Source organism: Coptis chinensis, chromosome 8 (genome assembly GCF_015680905.1).
Source record: "Coptis chinensis isolate HL-2020 chromosome 8, ASM1568090v1, whole genome shotgun sequence".
Lineage (NCBI taxonomy): Eukaryota > Viridiplantae > Streptophyta > Magnoliopsida > Ranunculales > Ranunculaceae > Coptis > Coptis chinensis.
The window spans coordinates 25,853,064-25,871,172 of NC_141463.1; the positions used below are offsets into that span (position 1 = coordinate 25,853,064).

General features: G+C 33.9%; 2 protein-coding genes across 7 annotated transcripts; one reads left to right on the plus strand and one right to left on the minus strand.

Annotated features, from left to right (window-relative positions):
* Positions 1 to 520: 520 nt before the first annotated feature.
* LOC147480767 (3-hydroxyisobutyryl-CoA hydrolase-like protein 5) lies at positions 521 to 6,320 on the minus strand. Of its 6 annotated transcripts, none has more exons than XM_086577155.1 (11): positions 5,914 to 6,172; positions 5,602 to 5,781; positions 4,612 to 4,751; positions 3,524 to 3,647; positions 2,576 to 2,659; positions 2,337 to 2,419; positions 2,104 to 2,164; positions 1,762 to 1,883; positions 1,594 to 1,654; positions 794 to 838; positions 521 to 669 (listed from the first exon to the last, which is right to left on the minus strand). In XM_086577155.1, the coding sequence occupies exons 2-10, from the start codon at positions 5,602 to 5,604 to the stop codon at positions 800 to 802; spliced, it is 717 nt and encodes a 238-aa protein (XP_086433281.1). In that variant the 5' UTR covers positions 5,605 to 5,781; positions 5,914 to 6,172; the 3' UTR covers positions 521 to 669; positions 794 to 799. The 6 variants fall into 6 exon arrangements, with proteins under 6 accessions (XP_086433281.1, XP_086433278.1, XP_086433277.1 ...); XM_086577152.1 differs by having other exon boundaries at positions 794 to 967; XM_086577151.1 differs by having other exon boundaries at positions 794 to 967; positions 2,080 to 2,164.
* A 9,532-nt stretch (positions 6,321 to 15,852) lies between these two features.
* On the plus strand, positions 15,853 to 17,597 carry LOC147480768 (transcription factor MYB108-like). The gene is made up of 3 exons (XM_086577995.1): positions 15,853 to 16,152; positions 16,551 to 16,680; positions 16,784 to 17,597. The coding sequence occupies exons 1-3, from the start codon at positions 15,981 to 15,983 to the stop codon at positions 17,361 to 17,363; spliced, it is 882 nt and encodes a 293-aa protein (XP_086434121.1). The 5' UTR covers positions 15,853 to 15,980; the 3' UTR covers positions 17,364 to 17,597.
* Positions 17,598 to 18,109: the final 512 nt, after the last annotated feature.

Genomic DNA, 18,109 nt, shown 5'->3' on the forward strand with positions numbered 1-18,109 from the left:
TTAACTTGGAAGTTGTTAATAGAGTCCTCTCCATAAGAAATCACTACACCATAACAGGCTATTTGTAACGGCAAAAAACCGTTGCTAATAATTTTCGCAACACTTTTTAAGCATTGCAAATATGGTGTGGGTAAAGTGTTGGAAAATTTTGCAACGGTTAAAAAGCGTTGCAAACCAAATTTTCCAACGGTTATTAACCGTTGCAGAGTGACAATTACTAACGGTTAAAAAGCGTTATAAACCAAATTTTCCAACGGTTATTAACCGTTACAGAGTGACAATTACTAACGGCTAAAAAGTGTTGCGTAGATTGATTTGTAACGATTATTGATGGATGCTTTAATATTTATATTTTGCTTTGGAACGTTTTATAATCGTTACTAATGTGTTGATATGGTAAAAAAAAATTATTTTAATTTTTTTCTTGCCCTAAACCTACACCTATTTTCATATAGAAGAAAATAAAATTACCTATGCTTTTTCATGTCATTTGACAAGTAAAATAAACACAAGCCAACGCTTGAAAAAAAATATTATATTCATTGAACCATATATATAACTTCAAAAGAGTTTTGAGGGTTACAAATTCAGATTTACTAAGGGTTACAAATTTCTATACGATTTTCCAAGCAATCCCAAACAGGCGGCAGCAAAATAGTTCCAGTTTCCCTGCAAAGTTAAAATATGATCATAAATCAGTCAGAGACATCATATGTAAAAATTGTTCAACTATTTAATTTATGAATAACTAAGACTATATTGAGATTAAAGAAGAAAAAGAAACAATACTTGCCATAAACTATACCCACCAGAGGTATGGTTTAAGAAGACTCTGTGCCTGTGAGACCATAAAATGATTACCAGAGGCTAGAAGATGAGACTCATGACGAGTGTAGGTGAAGTGCAACTTTTGCAATGAAGTATATAAGATGCAACCATCCAAAATGATGAAGCAGAACCAAAAAATCTGGCAAGTATAACAAAGATATATCACAAAGGCCACAGCCTCGATAAGGGACAATTACAAGCATGCTTGAGCTAGACATAAGGATGACAATAGCATATCTTAAGGGCAAACCTGGAAAAAGACAGTGAATGCTAGGGGTTAACTATACAAGATACTATGGGAACAAACCACAATATAATTAACATATATTTATTTTGGCCAGCAGAGAGTACCTCATCAAGAAGAACAGGCCTCGTTACAAAAATGAGATTACATAAAGATGACGGCACAATATGATTACAAAAATTGTTATAACAATCATTTAATTTCATCTATTAGACCTCAGTTAGTAATTTGAGTAAATGATACTGATGGACATGCACAGCTCTATTTTTCTTCCTTTATGAAGCTCTATTTTTCTCATGTTTTTATATACATGAATTTGGCATAATTGGTAAAAGGTGCCATAAGTTTTGATGCATAGATACATAAAAGTCAATCCTAATTATAAATGCAGCTCGAATCGCCATGCATATGGGATAGTGAAATTGTCTGTCATTAGCAAATACATTTAGAATATGTATACAAATGTTATGAGTACTGAACATAATGCAAAAGTGGCAATATTTGAGGATTAGTGTACTTACAAAAGATTGTATAATCTCCTTTACAAATTCCTTCGAGAAACACTTGTCGATTATAGCCTGCCTGCAATAAAACAACATGACATGAAGATACTCTAAGGACATTAAATAAAATTCTTTTCTTTCCCATAGAATAACCAAAAACATCCGTCGTCAACAAATACACATTACTTGTGTAAAATACTTCTGTCATCCGGGCTAACATCGAAGAGAACTCCCCGGATCACGATTTGACAAAGATGCACATCACCCGAGTTCAATTCAAGTAGACGCTTCTCGAGATTGAGCAAATTCTGCCATGTAAAGAAGTCATGATTTGTGGATTTTTAGTCTGCATGAAGGTGTAAATTTTCGATCTAAAGATTTTATGAGACTTCCTACTTTTTTTTATCATATTATAATATGCTAAAGCTAAATATCTTTTAGACCCATAATTGACGGTATGCATGTTTACTACTATCTTTCATCCCAGAAATGTTTATGGCTTACTTCAGAAGGGACAAAATGTGTTACCAGACCAGTTGCTACCAATTCCTTCCCGTTCAATCTTGCTTCATTAAGGCGGATAATCTCCCTGCAGATTTACCCATACGCTACTTGAGATTTCATAATAGGAAATGACAAAAGTTATGTCAAAGGAAATCCTACCCAGCCCACACACACTTTGGTGGAGTACAGTTGAATACGCCGCTTGTAAGATTGTCACAAAAAAAATCCACCTAATAAGTAAATAATTTCATGCTTACCCATATGCCCCTAAGGTGAGAAAGTATGTAGGAAAATCTGAGTCGATGTGGAACCCAATCTTGGCTTCCGGCATTGAAAAAACCTACACATGGAAAATGTTATCTCTAACTTTGTGAATAGCCTCCAAAACAACAAAATAAAAAACAAACAATCAGCGTACAAGCATCACTGATGCAAGCAATGTAAAAGAACTTAGTAATTGGATCTATATAATTGTAAGCGAAACTTAGAAACTCACAGTTTTCTCTGTGACAACTAAGAATTTCATTGGAACCATTAGAGGTGCACCTCCCCCAATCACAATCCCATGAGCAAGAGCCACCTGGAACAACACCATTAGCTGACCTGGGAACTATTGGATGGCTAATATTTTTGTGTTTTCCAAATCAGAGAAGAAATTGCATTTAAATAGAGTACTTGAGTTTTTTTGTAAGTGTGATTGTGATAACACAACTAATACATTCTATACACAACCTCAAGGCAAGAATCATCTGCCATGAAAACAGGTAATGTTACAACTTACACAACTTGGGAGACCTATAAAATTTTCACCAAGATCAAAAGTCAAAGTTTAAAATGTTCAACAGTAACTATTTTCTTCATTTTCAGGAGCCACCCTACTGCTTATCCTTTAAAGTATAGACTATGCTTGGGGACGTTTAATTGTTTGAATGATACGTTTAATCTCTTTTTCCCGAGATTCAAACATTAACACAGAATAATGTGCAATACAGCCCAAAGACTGCAACACTGTAGAGATATTTCTCCTAGCACGAAGAGAATCGACAAGTTTCTGAAATGAGGAAAATCAACTGTAAATAACATTTTTTTTTTTTTTTTAGGGTAAGCAGGGTTTTTAGAGAGGCCCCTTACCCCTTTTCATCCCAACTTACCATCAAGAATAGTATTACATGCCAAAAACTAAGAAACTTTCTGAGTAACTAGCTTTTCAAAACTCAACGAACACTATAACATCTAAACGAAGTATTAACAATTTAACGAAGTATCCAACAAAGAACACTATTAACATAAACGAAGTATTTTGTACCTTCACAATAAATTCAGCTTTTTATTTTGTACCTTCACAATAAATTCACCTTTGCTAGAATGAAGTTTTAACATAATAAACTATCAAACATCTCATTCTCAATATCAACTTTCTTTATAACCCAAAGCTAAAGAATACCTTATATAAACTCGAGAAAGCTTGACCAGAAGCACCACCAAATGCAGAAATAGCATAAATGGCATACTTTGACTGCAAACGAGTTCCCTCCAAGCATGCCCTCTCCGAGAAAGGATAAATAGCACTAAAGACGAATATCAAAGAGTTAAAGCTAGTACTGATATTGTAAAACTTAAACATGAAGGAAATTGCAGGTAAAAAAAAGTCAATCACTATCTCGAGTAGAATCATAGGTGACTCAAGAAACACTTCAACCAATTTTAATTGTAAAATAAGCTTTGATTTAAGTATCTCTATAAAACAACTCAAATCTTTAGCCACGCCTAAATTGGTGTTGGCACATTAATTGCATCTCACCATTTTCACTAAACTTAGCCAATATCTTCAGTCAAGCATTAGACAACCTAAATTCCTAGATCATTTTAAAGTAAACCACATATAAACAATAAATTTAGGATAAGTAATTAAGTCAGTGAAATGAGGATAACTTTTAGATGAAGAAACATATTAGTATATTACCATTAGATGAAAAGACATTTCGTTTTATAATAAATAGGTTTGGCAATGTCATTGTTTTATCTACATACAGGTAAGTCAATGAAAAGAAGATGCTATCACAAGATTGTTGCTTTTAAAAATCATGTATGACGTATGTGAGCCTCAGAGATTGCTACAGAGCCACTTCCTATACACTAGTCGCCAGAGTGGTTACCCGTATACATTCAACTCGAGTACCTATTTTATTTATAGTAGTTTAATCAGCTGTTCTGTGTCCTTAATGGTCAGAAATATTCTAATTGATACTATTAACGGTCACTCACAATGCTCTAACAAAGTCAGGTCCCAGTTTCATGCATGCAATGACTATACAAAGTTAATTAAAAGGGGACTCAAACCCCGCCTTTGCCCTTATAAAAGGAAATGGCTCATTTCTTAATTTATTTTTCTTTGCTACTTTTCCACTCGTCAAATTGTACCTCAAACTGCATTAGAGTAAACTTTCTTGCTAATGCATCTAAAAGGATTTAAATTGGAAGAAAAGAAGACATCAAGCATAACAAATATTTCATTCTTGGAAACAAACTTGCCTGAGTTCAATTGCTTTTCGGCTTGCCTTCACTAATATCTGAAGCAGCTTATCAAAAAATGGGTGTTCCTCCACAGACAACAGCATCCCTAATTGATCTTCAGATCCTCTCAGTAAGGAAGGACAAACGCTTACAACATTCTAGCTCAAGTAATTCATGGAAGATTCATAGTTAGTAACGACTATCTTCTACCAATGCATATTTGAATATAAAAAGTAAATCAAAATAACATAAATCAAAGTATCATACTAAAAGAAAAAAATTAAATAATGACAAATGGTTTAACATTAGTATAGAAAGCAAGATAAACGCATGAAGATGTTAACAGAAGCATACAGACCCTCAAGGTTATGATGGATGATAAGATCAAGAATTACATGAAGTAACTACACCCAAACAAGAATTTTTCTTTTTTCTTTTTTTAAAACAAGAATCAATCTCAACTATTCCCATCTAGGCCCGATTAATATAATAGACTTCATTAGCCAAGCTTTTATTATCCTACAAATCCCAGGCCAATATATATGCACACATCCACGAGGAAAGAGACTTACAATGTTTCATACCACAAACCAATGACTTAAAGGCCAACTTCAATGCCGATGGCCACAAACATTCACTATTCTTGATGCTTCTAAGAAATTAGACCCCAACACAATTATTTAGAATGACTGATCACCCTGACAATAAAGGAGTCATTCCAATACTTTTAGACTGGCGAAAAGTAGTCAAACAAGTTAAGGAGTTTGTCCTGCACATTTTCACAATTAACTAACCATCTGATGGATTTGAACATTCAAATTGGACTATATTTTGTTGAGGGGAATGAATAAGGTGGAAATTCAACTCATTCTACACATAACAACAAATTAATTCACCACACACATCGGGAGCCCAAGATGAGAAGCGGGAAGAAGACCAGCATAAGCCACCAGGAGAGAGGGGTAGCAACAGGTAGAGGGATATGTTTGAATTGAGAAGGTTGTTTACCATAAGCAGATTGACTGATGATGCCTCCAAGTGCTTGTTTTCGACATTTTTACTTGAAAGATCTAATAGAATCTGTAGCAGATGCTCCGACCCAAATATGTTGAACGAGCATTTTATGGAAAGTATTCACAAGAACTCGAAAAATGGATGTTTATCGCGTACCCCATTTAAAAGTGCCTCCTGGAGAAGTACAAGAAGTGGAATTGATTATTAAAGCAAATCCAAATTAAAAGAAGAACGCACAACATGGTACAATTACATTTTGAGATCATATAACATCTATAATGAGATCCTAAAATCACAGAGAAATACCATTTAGAGTCAGAGAAATTCATAGCTAACAAGTTCATAAACCGTTAAGGGAAAAAATATAATTCCAAAACTCCACAGAAAATTCACAGCAACCACCCCCTTGTTTTTGGTAATACAAGCCTTTAGGTATAACTCCTCACTGAAGTCTCAAGGTATCCTATAACAAGATATTGTCTGGGAAAGAGGAGGAGGGGTTGAAGGAGAGAAAGAGGAACAAGGGTCACCAGCAAAGATAAGAAAACCCTAACCTAGCGGCTGTGAGAGAGAAAGAGAGGTTTTCTATTTTTACATACCAAGGTTTTCTCTTTTCGAAATTTCGATGTTGTTTTGGTTTTTTGGATTTCTAACACTTCTCAAACAATTTTCAAGCTTTAGCAATTAATTTTATAAATTCACCAAAATAAAGCAACGCTTTACTACATTGATAACACTTATATAGCGTTGGTAACTTACTAATGCTAAATAACCGTTGCAAAGCAAAAAAGGTGCGTGTTGCAAATATCCTATTATGGTGTAGTGAATAAAAGGTCTTCATCTTTTTCTTTTTTAGTTTTTAGCCTTTTGATCTCCTAGGATCATGAGCTAAACTCTCCCTAGCTTGTGGAGGGTTAATGATACTCATGTGAGGAATATGTTCCATTTCTGGGGACCCGAGTCATTTGCTTAGGTAAAACAAGTTTTAATTTACATCATGTCACAACATAGCAATGTACGACCAAGATTGGAGTCTGGAATGCAAGATAGAGTAGCGCGCGCGACCCAGGTGACACTGGGGCTAGTCGCATGTGTTACTCCCTAGTAGTAATAGGCCTTGAATTTTGGACGGCTGGTGTAGAGTAAAGCTAGGCATTGAATGGATATTTCATAGATGAAATATCACTTCAATTCGTCATGCTAACAGGGTATTCTCATAAATGAGTTCATCGTGTTAATGATTGAAACTCGAATCGTGGATTTGTCTATGAACCTAAGAAGGGTTAGAGATGCAGTGATGAAGTCCTTAGAAATATAATTACTTTTAACATGAGTGGATTTAACTCTCCACAATTTTTTCCCTCTCTTAATTCTTTTTGTGTAAGTGTTTAAAAGTTGAGTTTACGTAATTTGTAAGTTAATGTAAAAAAAATTCAAGTGTAATGTAAAAACTTCTATAAAAATCCTTCTCACCACAAAATTTCCCAAGAGAATATTTCAGCTCTATTGTGATAACATGCTCAAGTATTTAGGTATGGATACGAATTCTTGCTCAAGCTATACGATAATATAATTTTGTGAGCAAGCAAGGTATTGATACAAGTGTAGGTTTAGTGTTGTGTCTTGTATACATAACAACAAATTTATGCTTATCAACGTACATATATACGACAACTATTGTATGTCTAAAGATCATTTAAGCAACGACATATATGTATATAATGTAATGTAATATACAACAATTACATTAACTGAGCAAGTACCAGCTAGCAAAATTGATAAAATTTTTGGGTGGTGATAGTAGAGGTTTGGGACTCGAACTCCTCCAGTATCACAAAGTTACATACTGATCTCATTTAAAACATACTTGCGAAAAAAAAAAAAAAAAAAAAAATCATAGAAAAAAATAAAATAAAAAATAACCGATAATGCTCTTTAAGGGAATTTTAAGGGTTGTTACATACAAGTGTCCCAGGCGGCCAGGCCTCTATTGAGGACATTGAAAATATCATGCACTCAAGTTTTAGTTTATATCTCTACTTGATCTCTTCTCGCCCTGCAGGTTTACATGGAGATAGTGATAGTGTGAAATTGGCCTTAACACACATTGGAAAAGTGGCCGATGGCATGGGCACGTTGTTCTCTCAGCAATCTCTCCATCCACCATGTTATAGTGGCAAAATGCACCACTATGTAGTTAGTTGTTTTATCTTCAATGAAGTTTCACGTGTATTCTAATATTTGATAGAGATTACTTGCATATTGCGACCTCTGATGAAAGCTACAAATGGTCAGTTTTGCAACCTGAGAACGTAACTGTGGTTGGTAAGCTAAAAGATATCTCAGGACACTGTTAAGATTCTCTTTACTAACTTCCATTTCAACCCTTTGACACACTAATTCTTCCTAACCTTTCAAAACCGAATAACGTATGTAGCTAATCCCTAGCCATTAATCACCAATGTCAATTTATCCTAATGGGCCCCAGAATCACGCACTTAAATGGGCTTATTAACAGCTCATCTCCCAATTGCTAGACCAGTCCTCATCAAAGCCCATTGATCGACACGTGTTGATATTCGATTATGGCGACTCTCTCATCAATCTCCCCGTGGTATTGCCATGTCAAATTCGCAAAATATACAAGAAAAAACCATCTGGACAATTCTATAGCATCATAATATAGTCGATTTTTAAGTTTTTCAGTGTGAACTACGACTGAAAAAGTTGTGGAGTAAAGAATGGTCAAGAAGTCTCCGTTGGTGCACCCGCAATCAATTAATAAAACTAATGTATTATCATCATTCTTGTCTAGTGGTGCTATAACACGCTTGATTATAATAATAACTTAATCAATTAAGCTGAAAGACATACAAATTAAGAGTAGTGTTAGATGCCAACATACTTAAGTCTTATCTTTGTAATTGTAACAGAGAAATGGAACACAGACATATATATATATTCCTCTTACTTACTTTTGATATTTGGAAGTCATCATAGTGTGCTAGTAAAATACTATACTTAGAAAAATGTAGGTGCAATTCTAAGGCGTGCGTGTTTTGAGATGAGACATTTGCGGTCGTCAACATCTAAGTTCCTTTAGCAGCTTACTCTAAATTAATTAATTGATCTAATCTATCTAAGGATGGAGAGGTGACTGTTGCATAACCTATATATCTAATAAATTATTAAGAAGCTACGATGAAATTGACTATATTACCCAATCAAAAACCCTACAAGTTTAATTAGCATATTTTAATCTCAATTTCATTTATAAATGTTAGAGCAATACTCGTGCTGTCGTGCAATAGAAGACACTTAGAGTTGCATATATTGATATATGCCACCTTATTACTAAAAACCATGACTTTTTCCTCAACTACAATAATATGCATTGTCATGCAGGTAGCCTGGTACGTTGTTATATCCCCATAACAGTATTGTTGCTATTGGCAAGCTGGGCAATGCAGGCATGTGACGTATATATGATATGCTACTAGTTATCCATTAAAATTGCTATTTTAGACAAAATTCAGCAGCTTGTTTCAGTTATATATATATACGCACACACGAGGGATTAAGAGTGTTGATTTTAGTGTAATCAACAATGTCTAAGGCATATAAGATATGCTTATGAGTGATGCATTTTTATTAGTTGAGTGAAAACTTAATAAATATCGCTCTTGTTGTTTTTTGTTTTTCTCGTGAGGTCGCACACCTTATTTCCTACATGCAAATATGAGTAATAGAGATATTGAGATTTGCCCCATGTGGGCGAGTGGGAGATATAAGTGGGTTGGACCACTTAGGTCCGCCCACATGGATCAAGGATCCATCCCCAATATAAGCTACTCCCTGGATCATAAGATCGTAGTCCTACTGGATATAATATAATCTATCATGAATATCTTGTTACGAAAGAAGAGTCGTGGGAGTTAGCAATTTGCTTGGTTGAATTGGTTTTATATACCTTACGTAGGTATTAGAAACACAACAAGTAGAAGAAAAAGGAAATTAATTTCGCATCAAAACTCTCTTATTTCTCCATTCACCAAGGGGTGGGGTTTAAGGTGGAGTTACAAATGATTCATTCTGGTAATAATCCTACTCAAGAGACAAGACTAGTAACAATTCTCAAGGTTATCATTCTTTATATTTGGGTTTTTTCCGCTAGACAACTGAGGTATGTTCATAACACACATTAACATGCTATTCGAGTTATGAACATACCTCAGTCATCCAGTGGAAAAAACCCGAATATAAATATATATACAGTAATTCTCTAAAAAGTAGCTATTTAAGTTAACATAAAATAAATACGTATGTAAAACTTCACCTACAAAATGAATTCAAACCTAACTTTTTGTGGTTATGAAGCACTTACCATAATGATTATCTTCCCAAAATTTCAGCTCATTTGGAACCCTCTAATATAGATAAAAATTGTTGTCATCTTTAAAAAGAAATCTATCGGTCTAGAAATATTAAATTTTTGTAATTGTTTTTTGCCAATGTTAGAGGTTTTCAAATGAGCTGAAATTTTGTAGAGATGATCTTAATATTGAGTATATCATATCCACAAAAAAAATAGGTTTAAATTCATTTTGTATGTGAAGTTTTACTTATATACTTATTTTAAAATTAACTTAAGTAGATACTTTTAAGAGAAGGACTGATATACAACGTTTTATATAATACCCCTTGAAAATATGAATTAAGCCTTGATTCCTTGTAGATATGATTTTCACACCATGGAGATCATCTCCACAAAAATTCAGCTCATTTGAAAACTCTTAACCATGAGAAAAATTGTTCTAAACCTATGAATTTTTATCAACGGTCCAGAACTACCAATTTTGTAACTCTTTGTTGGCAAACGTAGAAATGTTCAAAGAACCCGATTTTTTGTGGAGGTCATATCTATAGTTAGAATATCTTATCCACAAAAAATTAGCCTTTAAAACATCTTGAAGGGTTCGATGAAAGTATTGTATAAAACGTTGTATAAAAAGTACTGTAAACGGAACCTACCCCACTATCCCATATATATATATATATGACAAAATTATATTCAATTTGTGGTTGGTAAGGGCAAATGCGTACTTCACTCTAATGGTATTTGGTCATTAGTGGTCTAAAGATGTTACATATTTAATGAGGATAATTAAGTTGCAAACCGTATAAGGAGATACGGATGCATTGGAAGGTCAAAGAAATTAAAAGAGAAGAAAAAAGTGACAATTAGTTTGGGTCAAAGACGCTTCCGAGAGAGAAGTGATGGCAAGTAATAGTAGAAAACCAATAGCTACAACAATTTACGCAAGTCATAACAATGAGAAAAAAAAATTAGGAAAAAACAGATTGAAAGCACAACACAGTGAATTAGATACATGTATGTACACACTACACACTACAGAACACCGTCCGTGGTATTCACAGTAGATGGGTTAAAGACCCTGAAAACTGGGACTTCTTTTGACAAACGATCCACGAAGCACAGAAATGTGTCCCTTTCATGTGGATCAATTCCTTAAGCATTCATTCCAATGACTGGATTCCCACGTACAGGTCTTGTAGTTGATCCCACAAGATGATTATCACCTTATTGGATTTGACAAATGATTGGGACCATAGTCCATGGGCTACTTCTTATATCACCATATGTAGGCATGTAGCATAAGTTTGCCGGAGGAAATAGTAGTAAAGTTAAGGTGTTATGAACTTATATGATGGTTATGGTTCCCATTGTATGTTGCCCCACCACCAAAATCTATGTTGCGAAGATACTACAAATTTAGTTGCCATTTATAGGGAATTGGTACTTTGATTTTGCCCTTGCTTAGTGAAATTTCACCAAACCCTCCCCACTCCCCAGTCTATACAAAGAATTCTACTAATATATACTGTGAAATATATAAATACTTAAATCTCTGTTAAAAAAAACCAAAAAAAAAAAAAAAAAACGTGTGAAATACTGAAATCTCTCCAATATAAAGTGACTTATTTCCCAATAATAATTCACATGAAAAAAAAAGAAAAAAAAATCTTTCTTAACAGTTCAGATTTTAGTTATTTCAATCGATAAAAATCAGTTGACCAATTATTCCATCATAAATATAATTGTCCTTAATAGAATCAGTATTATAGACTAATTAAGCTGACAAAGGTTACAACCACCACCTCACCGGCCTTTGAAAATGGTACTAAAATTACCTGCACTTGAAGAATGAACGGAGCGATCGAATTGATGGGGGGATGTCATACATGTCACGTTTCATTCATATATATATATATTTGTTTGCCTTTTCTACTTCCAGTCTCCTTTTGGGGAGTAAGGATTCGACTTCTAGAAATTGGAAAAGACGATACTTTCTTATTTAAAGTCTTGCTAAGATAAAATACCGAGTGACTGATTTTATTGACTAAATAAAAAGCAAACGAAATTATTTTTGGAGTGCAACGATTTCAAAGAGTTGCAGCTACAGGGTTACGTTTATATAATTATTATATCTACCTCTTCTTAAGTTTAATACTAAATCTATGTCGCAAGTTTTCACTCAGTTTAACATACCTTGGCCTACTTGTCGTGGACCCTGTTGCAAAATGTTCAATGCCAGAATCTATTAACTAAATACTATATATATTTGCCATTGATGATTGATCACCTTAAGAATTAGTTATCAAAAAAACCTTAAGAATTGCATTTTCGATTTGGTAGAATATAAATAACTTACATAACATACATGTGTTCCATTTGTATTAATTTCAGTGACAATATAGATTGCTTGGAAAATGATTTAAAGCCCGGGAATGTATGCCGGGAGTGTATGCAGGAATGCAGCTTTGTATTGTTGTATATGGTTCAATTGTCCAACATGTTTCCTAGTGTTTTAATTTCTTAATTAAACACTACTGAAACCTCTTTTTAATTAATTAAGTTCAACTATATTATTATTCTTGGATGAGAACTTTATAAAATTGAATTATTGAAAAAAGTTTTCTTAATCCCATACAGTAGAACATCATTTTGGACATGAAAGAAACTAGGATATATCATATATATAACAAATATGAATAGGCCCCTTGACACCTTCAAGTACGTATCATATTATATGTGGTTTTAATTAAGGGAACACGTGACACTTAACAAAATACTGTTCTCTAATGAACCAAAACAAAATTTTGCTACCATTTTTTGCGACCTAAATAACATAATCGGATATTTCATTTGGGTTCAATTTGATCACTACTCCAATATAAGCTATCGTTATTGCTCAGTCACGACTATTCCTTCCAAGCGGAAAAAAAAAAAAAAAAAAAAAAAAAAAAACTATTACTTCCAAGTTCCAAGCAAGTATTAAGCAACACCTTGAAAATTATTTTTCTCTAGTATGAAACGATGAATCATATCCACAAATCAGGCAATCAGACAATTATCTCTGCCTGCCGGAATATGCAATATTTGTATCTATATGAATTCTTAAAATACAAATTGAGCAGTTATAGTTGATCAGCAAAAATTTATGGACGGGCAACTGTTTGTTGTTCACAATACCTTAGTTTTTGATTGGTGGAGTGGTTGCCTAAAAAAACTGTTAAACTGACCGAAAATGGATTTAACCAATAGAAATGTGTTGTTTGTGGCCGGACAAGTCTGTTTGACTTCTTAATTTTCAATTTTCAAATTCTTAGTTGATTCCAAATTCTTAAGGATTTTAGTATGTTTGACTTCTTAATTTTCATGGTATTTTGTGTTCAAAATACAGTTACACCAAATCTACTGTTTAATTCAAAACCATTTGAATTGTTTTATATTAAGGGAGGGGTTTTAGGGACATATTTTATTTTAACACGTAAACAAACTCAAAATCGTTAGAACATTTATAAGTTTTTGATTAGGCTAATTTTTTATAGATATGTTCTCCTAACTATTCTAAATATTGTCACAAATAATCAAAAAAATCAAAAAATTCCAAACTTGCCAAATGTAGTTAACAATTTATAAAATTTGGCGAATTGACGGAAATTTTCACCATTTTGAATACTATATTTGGCAAGTTTAGAAATTTTTGATTTTTTTGATTATTTGTGACAATGTTTAGAATAGTTAGGAAATCATATCTACAAAAAATTAGCCTAATCCCAAAACTTATAAATGCCTTAACGATTTTGAGTTTGTTTACGTGTTAAGATAAGATATGTCCCTAGAACCCCTCCCTTATATCAAACTAGACTTTTAAAGACTGATCATTTGGCAAAATATATATCCAATATAAAAAAAGTATATATAGTACTTATTAAATTCTTGAAATGTTTGATTCCATCATTTCTATGTAGGATGTCTTTGGAACTTATAGAGTTATACTTAACTGCTTATCAATTACTGTGGGTATTTCTCCCGTCCCCAAAACCTATGGATTGTTCATTGGTACAAAGCCAAGTTCAAGTTCCCGGCCTATACTTACACAATGAAATCAGGGTGGTTGTGATGTTTTCAGGGTCAATGCCTCAATGGGGTTTATTGTGTATTTGTGTCTCTGGCAGAGGGCTTGCTGCTGCTGCCAAGTTCGAAGTAGTACGCTGCACGTTAGAATGGTAAGATATGGTGCAAATATTCCACTTAAAACTGGTGCAGTGACTAACAAACCTGGTTTTAAAGTGAGATTATTTAAACATCATTAAAACATTGACATCTTTAGCAGAAAATTAAAAATAAAACATACACGTAACTATGCAAATCAATATAACGTAACATAGTTACTTGATAGGGTCGAACCACGGTCAATAGGTCAAATATTTTCCATGTCACTCACCCACTTAGTTCTATTTTATTTTGAAAAATCAGTCTCATTGACATTCCTTTAGTGGTCGTGTCTTCACAAATTTAGCAGCCTGTTCACGAAAATAAAATATAGAATAGTTAAATTGATGAGCCAAATAAATGTGATGCAATTGCTGATCAGCTCGTTAACTAGGTATATAATAATACTCATGTCCGTACAACACGATTAGCCAGGCCAATTAGCTCACTTCTCACGAGGGAATTGATTTAGCTAAAGGCCAACTCCCCACATGTTTATTGTATTGGATCATTGGAGCTAGGCTTTTCGATAACTCATTGTTAAAGATCTTCATACTTACCACGTCCAAAAAAAATCTGTGAAAAAGAAATGGCAATACTGCCAATTGTTTCCTAACACCACTTTTTCTTGTTATCCAGTATGTCTTTTAGATCAGGAGACAACACCATTTTTAGAGCCTTAACTGGTCGATAACAATAGGTCACTGTATAATTTTAATTAAAACCCCTGATATTCTATTACGTATCACAAATATCATAAAATACAGACTGATTTATTCATGTCAATGCAAAAAATTAAACAACAATAATAATCGGTGGTGATCAATATATTACAAAAATCCATCCTAGTTCCTTAGTTCTCTGATGTATTTCGTTGAAATTCTCTTTTTATATATTGAGCTATTTTCAGCCATGGTCATAAAGAACTCTTCATTTGCCATATGCCCGTATATCTTAATTGCTTGCAGGCTCAAATAATGCTCAATATAGATACATACACAAAATTTTGCATAGTTTCTCTGTTTCTTGTTTTCTTATTCTTGAATTGAACCGGCGTTCTTTCAGTAGGTATTTCTTATAAAAGCTCAGCATTTGGATTCTTTTTCTTCTGGGAAATTAACTCCATATATCTTGTGTCAACTGGAACATTTCGTATAACAAGAATTCGGATTCATTTTCGTGTCATAATATCTTAAAACCAGGGCCATTGGTCGATCGTTATCTGTTGAAGGAGATCGAAAATAACACGATATTTTTTTCTTCTTCTTAACTTTTGGTTAATGCTACAACCCTGACATTGATCCATAAACCTCAATAGCCCTTGACGCACAAACACCTTTTTCTTAATGGGAGAAAAGAAGAAAGGGCAACGGTTGTAATAAGAGCTTCATGTTGGAAAGATGGATGGATAAAATGAAATGAAATTGTAAGACATGTGTTAAAAAGAAAACACTTCCACACGGAACTTCTTTCAACTCATAAGAAGAAAAAGAAAGAACATGAACTCAAAGTGATCTTAAAAGTCAAAGCGTCAAACTAAAACAACAGTATTAAAAATAAAAAGTTAAAAACAATAGTCTAATTTAATTTATTAATGTTAGTTTGATATCATTTGCGGCTCAGAGCCTCAAACACATGGTCACATGCCACTTTTCTTTTAAGCATAAATCAGCTCACATCCATTTATATCTATAAAAGGACCTACTTCTCTCTTTCTTTCTAATCCATTCTCTCTCCTTCATTCAATCAAACTCTCCTTTTCTCCAAATCAGTCCAAAAAAAAAAAAAAAAAATGGATGTTAATGTCCGAGGGTGTAGTAGCAGTAGCTCTGAGCCCCAAAGTGATCCTGAAGACAACATGGACCTTAGAAGAGGTCCTTGGACTGTTGAAGAAGATCTCACTCTTATCAATTACATTTCCAATCATGGTGAAGGCCGTTGGAATTCACTTGCTCGCTGCGCAGGTAATTCTTTAACATCACTCCTATATAATATGGTCTTCTATTGTTCTAGCTCATTCTGCTTAATTTCAATCATTCAAAAGTTTCTTCATATGGCTCTCAATAGGGAAGTCTCGATCTGTACGTATGCATGACACATGGAGGACAAATCCTCACTATTGCAACAAAAATAGCTTTTCTTTCTTTCTTTTTTCGATAAAAAAAAACGAAAGAGAAAGCTTTTCTTTCTCAGAAGTAAATTTATGGCCTTCTTTCAGAATGATCCATATTGGCTATATTCTATAACTATCCTGTTTTTGAAAATGGCCTCACAAGATAAGATGTTTCTGTAGCACATTAGCAAACTTCTTTCATCGTTCATACTTCATACTAATAATTTCAATCATATTGCATGGAAACAGGTCTGAAGCGAACTGGGAAAAGCTGCAGATTAAGATGGTTGAACTATTTACGCCCAGATGTTCGACGTGGAAATATTACCTTAGAAGAGCAACTCTTGATTCTAGAACTCCATTCTCGCTGGGGAAACAGGTAATAATTAATCCATTGCAACTTCTCTAGCATAATAGCCTAATATTTATGTTATACTTCATTGAATATGTTTAATATATATGATATTGTATTCTTCAAACAGGTGGTCTAAAATCGCACAACACCTACCAGGAAGAACAGATAATGAAATAAAAAATTACTGGAGAACAAGAGTCCAAAAGCACGCAAAACAACTCCAATGCGACGTAAACAGCAAGCAATTCAAAGACACTATGCGTTATCTATGGATGCCGAGATTGGTCGAAAGAATTCAAGCTGCTGCAGCTTCTTCTGGCACTGGCAGCAGCACCACTGACAACCTCAACAACAACTACAACAACCAAGAATATACAACTATAAATCCGGTGCTGCCAGCGAGTAGGAGTGCCCATATAAATTCAAGTTTGATCACTCCTGAAAACTCTAGCACAGCTGCTTCATCAGATGTTTCGGACCCGAAAGATTATTACACTTTCCAGGATAATAACAATAATAATCAGAACTCCCATATGAACTATCCTGATTTCCATACTAATCAGTCTGGTTATTTTAACCAAGGGTCACAAGGTATTGAGCAACAGCATGAGCAGAACATGTGGTTTGGTAGTGAGGACACAATGGAAAATTCTTGGAATGTTGAGGACTTGTGGTTTTTGCAGCAGCAGTTCTGCAATGGTATTTAGGACAAAATTGGAATTTTGGAGAAACAAAAGGCTTTTAACTGAGGGTTTCTTCAATTTCTTTGTAACTTTGTTATTCTTTTTTGGTTTGTATGAGGTTTTAATTTGATTATTTTTTCATTACTTTGTACTAATAATTGCATTACATAAAATGTGTTCAAAGTAAGATACTTTTAAATTGTAATAATTGGCTCCACCTTCTTTATTCGATTAATCAAAGATTATTGCCCTTTAAAATTTGTTTATTGGTGATGAAGTGGTCCACGGGGTAGGAATGTGAACCAGTTTTAGATTCTTTATTGTGTTCTAGAAACTAAATGAAGTTTAAAAAACTAAGGACGTTTAGTATACCATACAGGCAAACAAACAAGCCCATCCATTTGCTAAAGAGTGGTTTGCTTAAATGACTAAATTAGTGATGGCTTTTCAGTCTTATCAAAGTTGAACATGGGACACGTGAGTATAACGCAAGCTCATTTGTGTATAGACGTATACTGCATGTATTTTGTTTTCAAGCGTAGATCAAAGTCCACTTAACTTTACTCGAAATTTCTGTTCACACATCATCTATAATAATCTGATCCCATCTGTAAAGGTGTGGTGTGTTATTCCTCTACAAACAGTCTCTGGGGACTGATATGAATAAATGGGTGAGACCGAGTTCGGCTTTTGGAGCTTAACGCCTACGATCTTTTTCCTCGGGGGCTCGTGAGTAGAATCGTCCGGGCGTAGTTCATAGGAGTGGTATT

Bases quoted from the DNA above. Each gene is read 5' to 3' on its own strand.
- LOC147480767 (XM_086577150.1), bottom strand. The intron at 968-1,593 runs GTAAGTACACTA...TATACTTGCCAG, and splicing joins AGGAGATTATACAATCTTTT to ATTTTTTGGTTCTGCTTCAT. The intron at 670-809 runs GTGGGTATAGTT...TTAACTTTGCAG, and splicing joins CTTCTTAAACCATACCTCTG to GGAAACTGGAACTATTTTGC.
- LOC147480768 (XM_086577995.1), top strand. From the start codon at position 15,981: ATGGATGTTAATGTCCGAGGGTGTAGTAGCAGTAGCTCTGAGCCCCAA. The intron at 16,153-16,550 runs GTAATTCTTTAA...GCATGGAAACAG, and splicing joins TTCACTTGCTCGCTGCGCAG to GTCTGAAGCGAACTGGGAAA. The intron at 16,681-16,783 runs GTAATAATTAAT...TTCTTCAAACAG, and splicing joins CATTCTCGCTGGGGAAACAG to GTGGTCTAAAATCGCACAAC.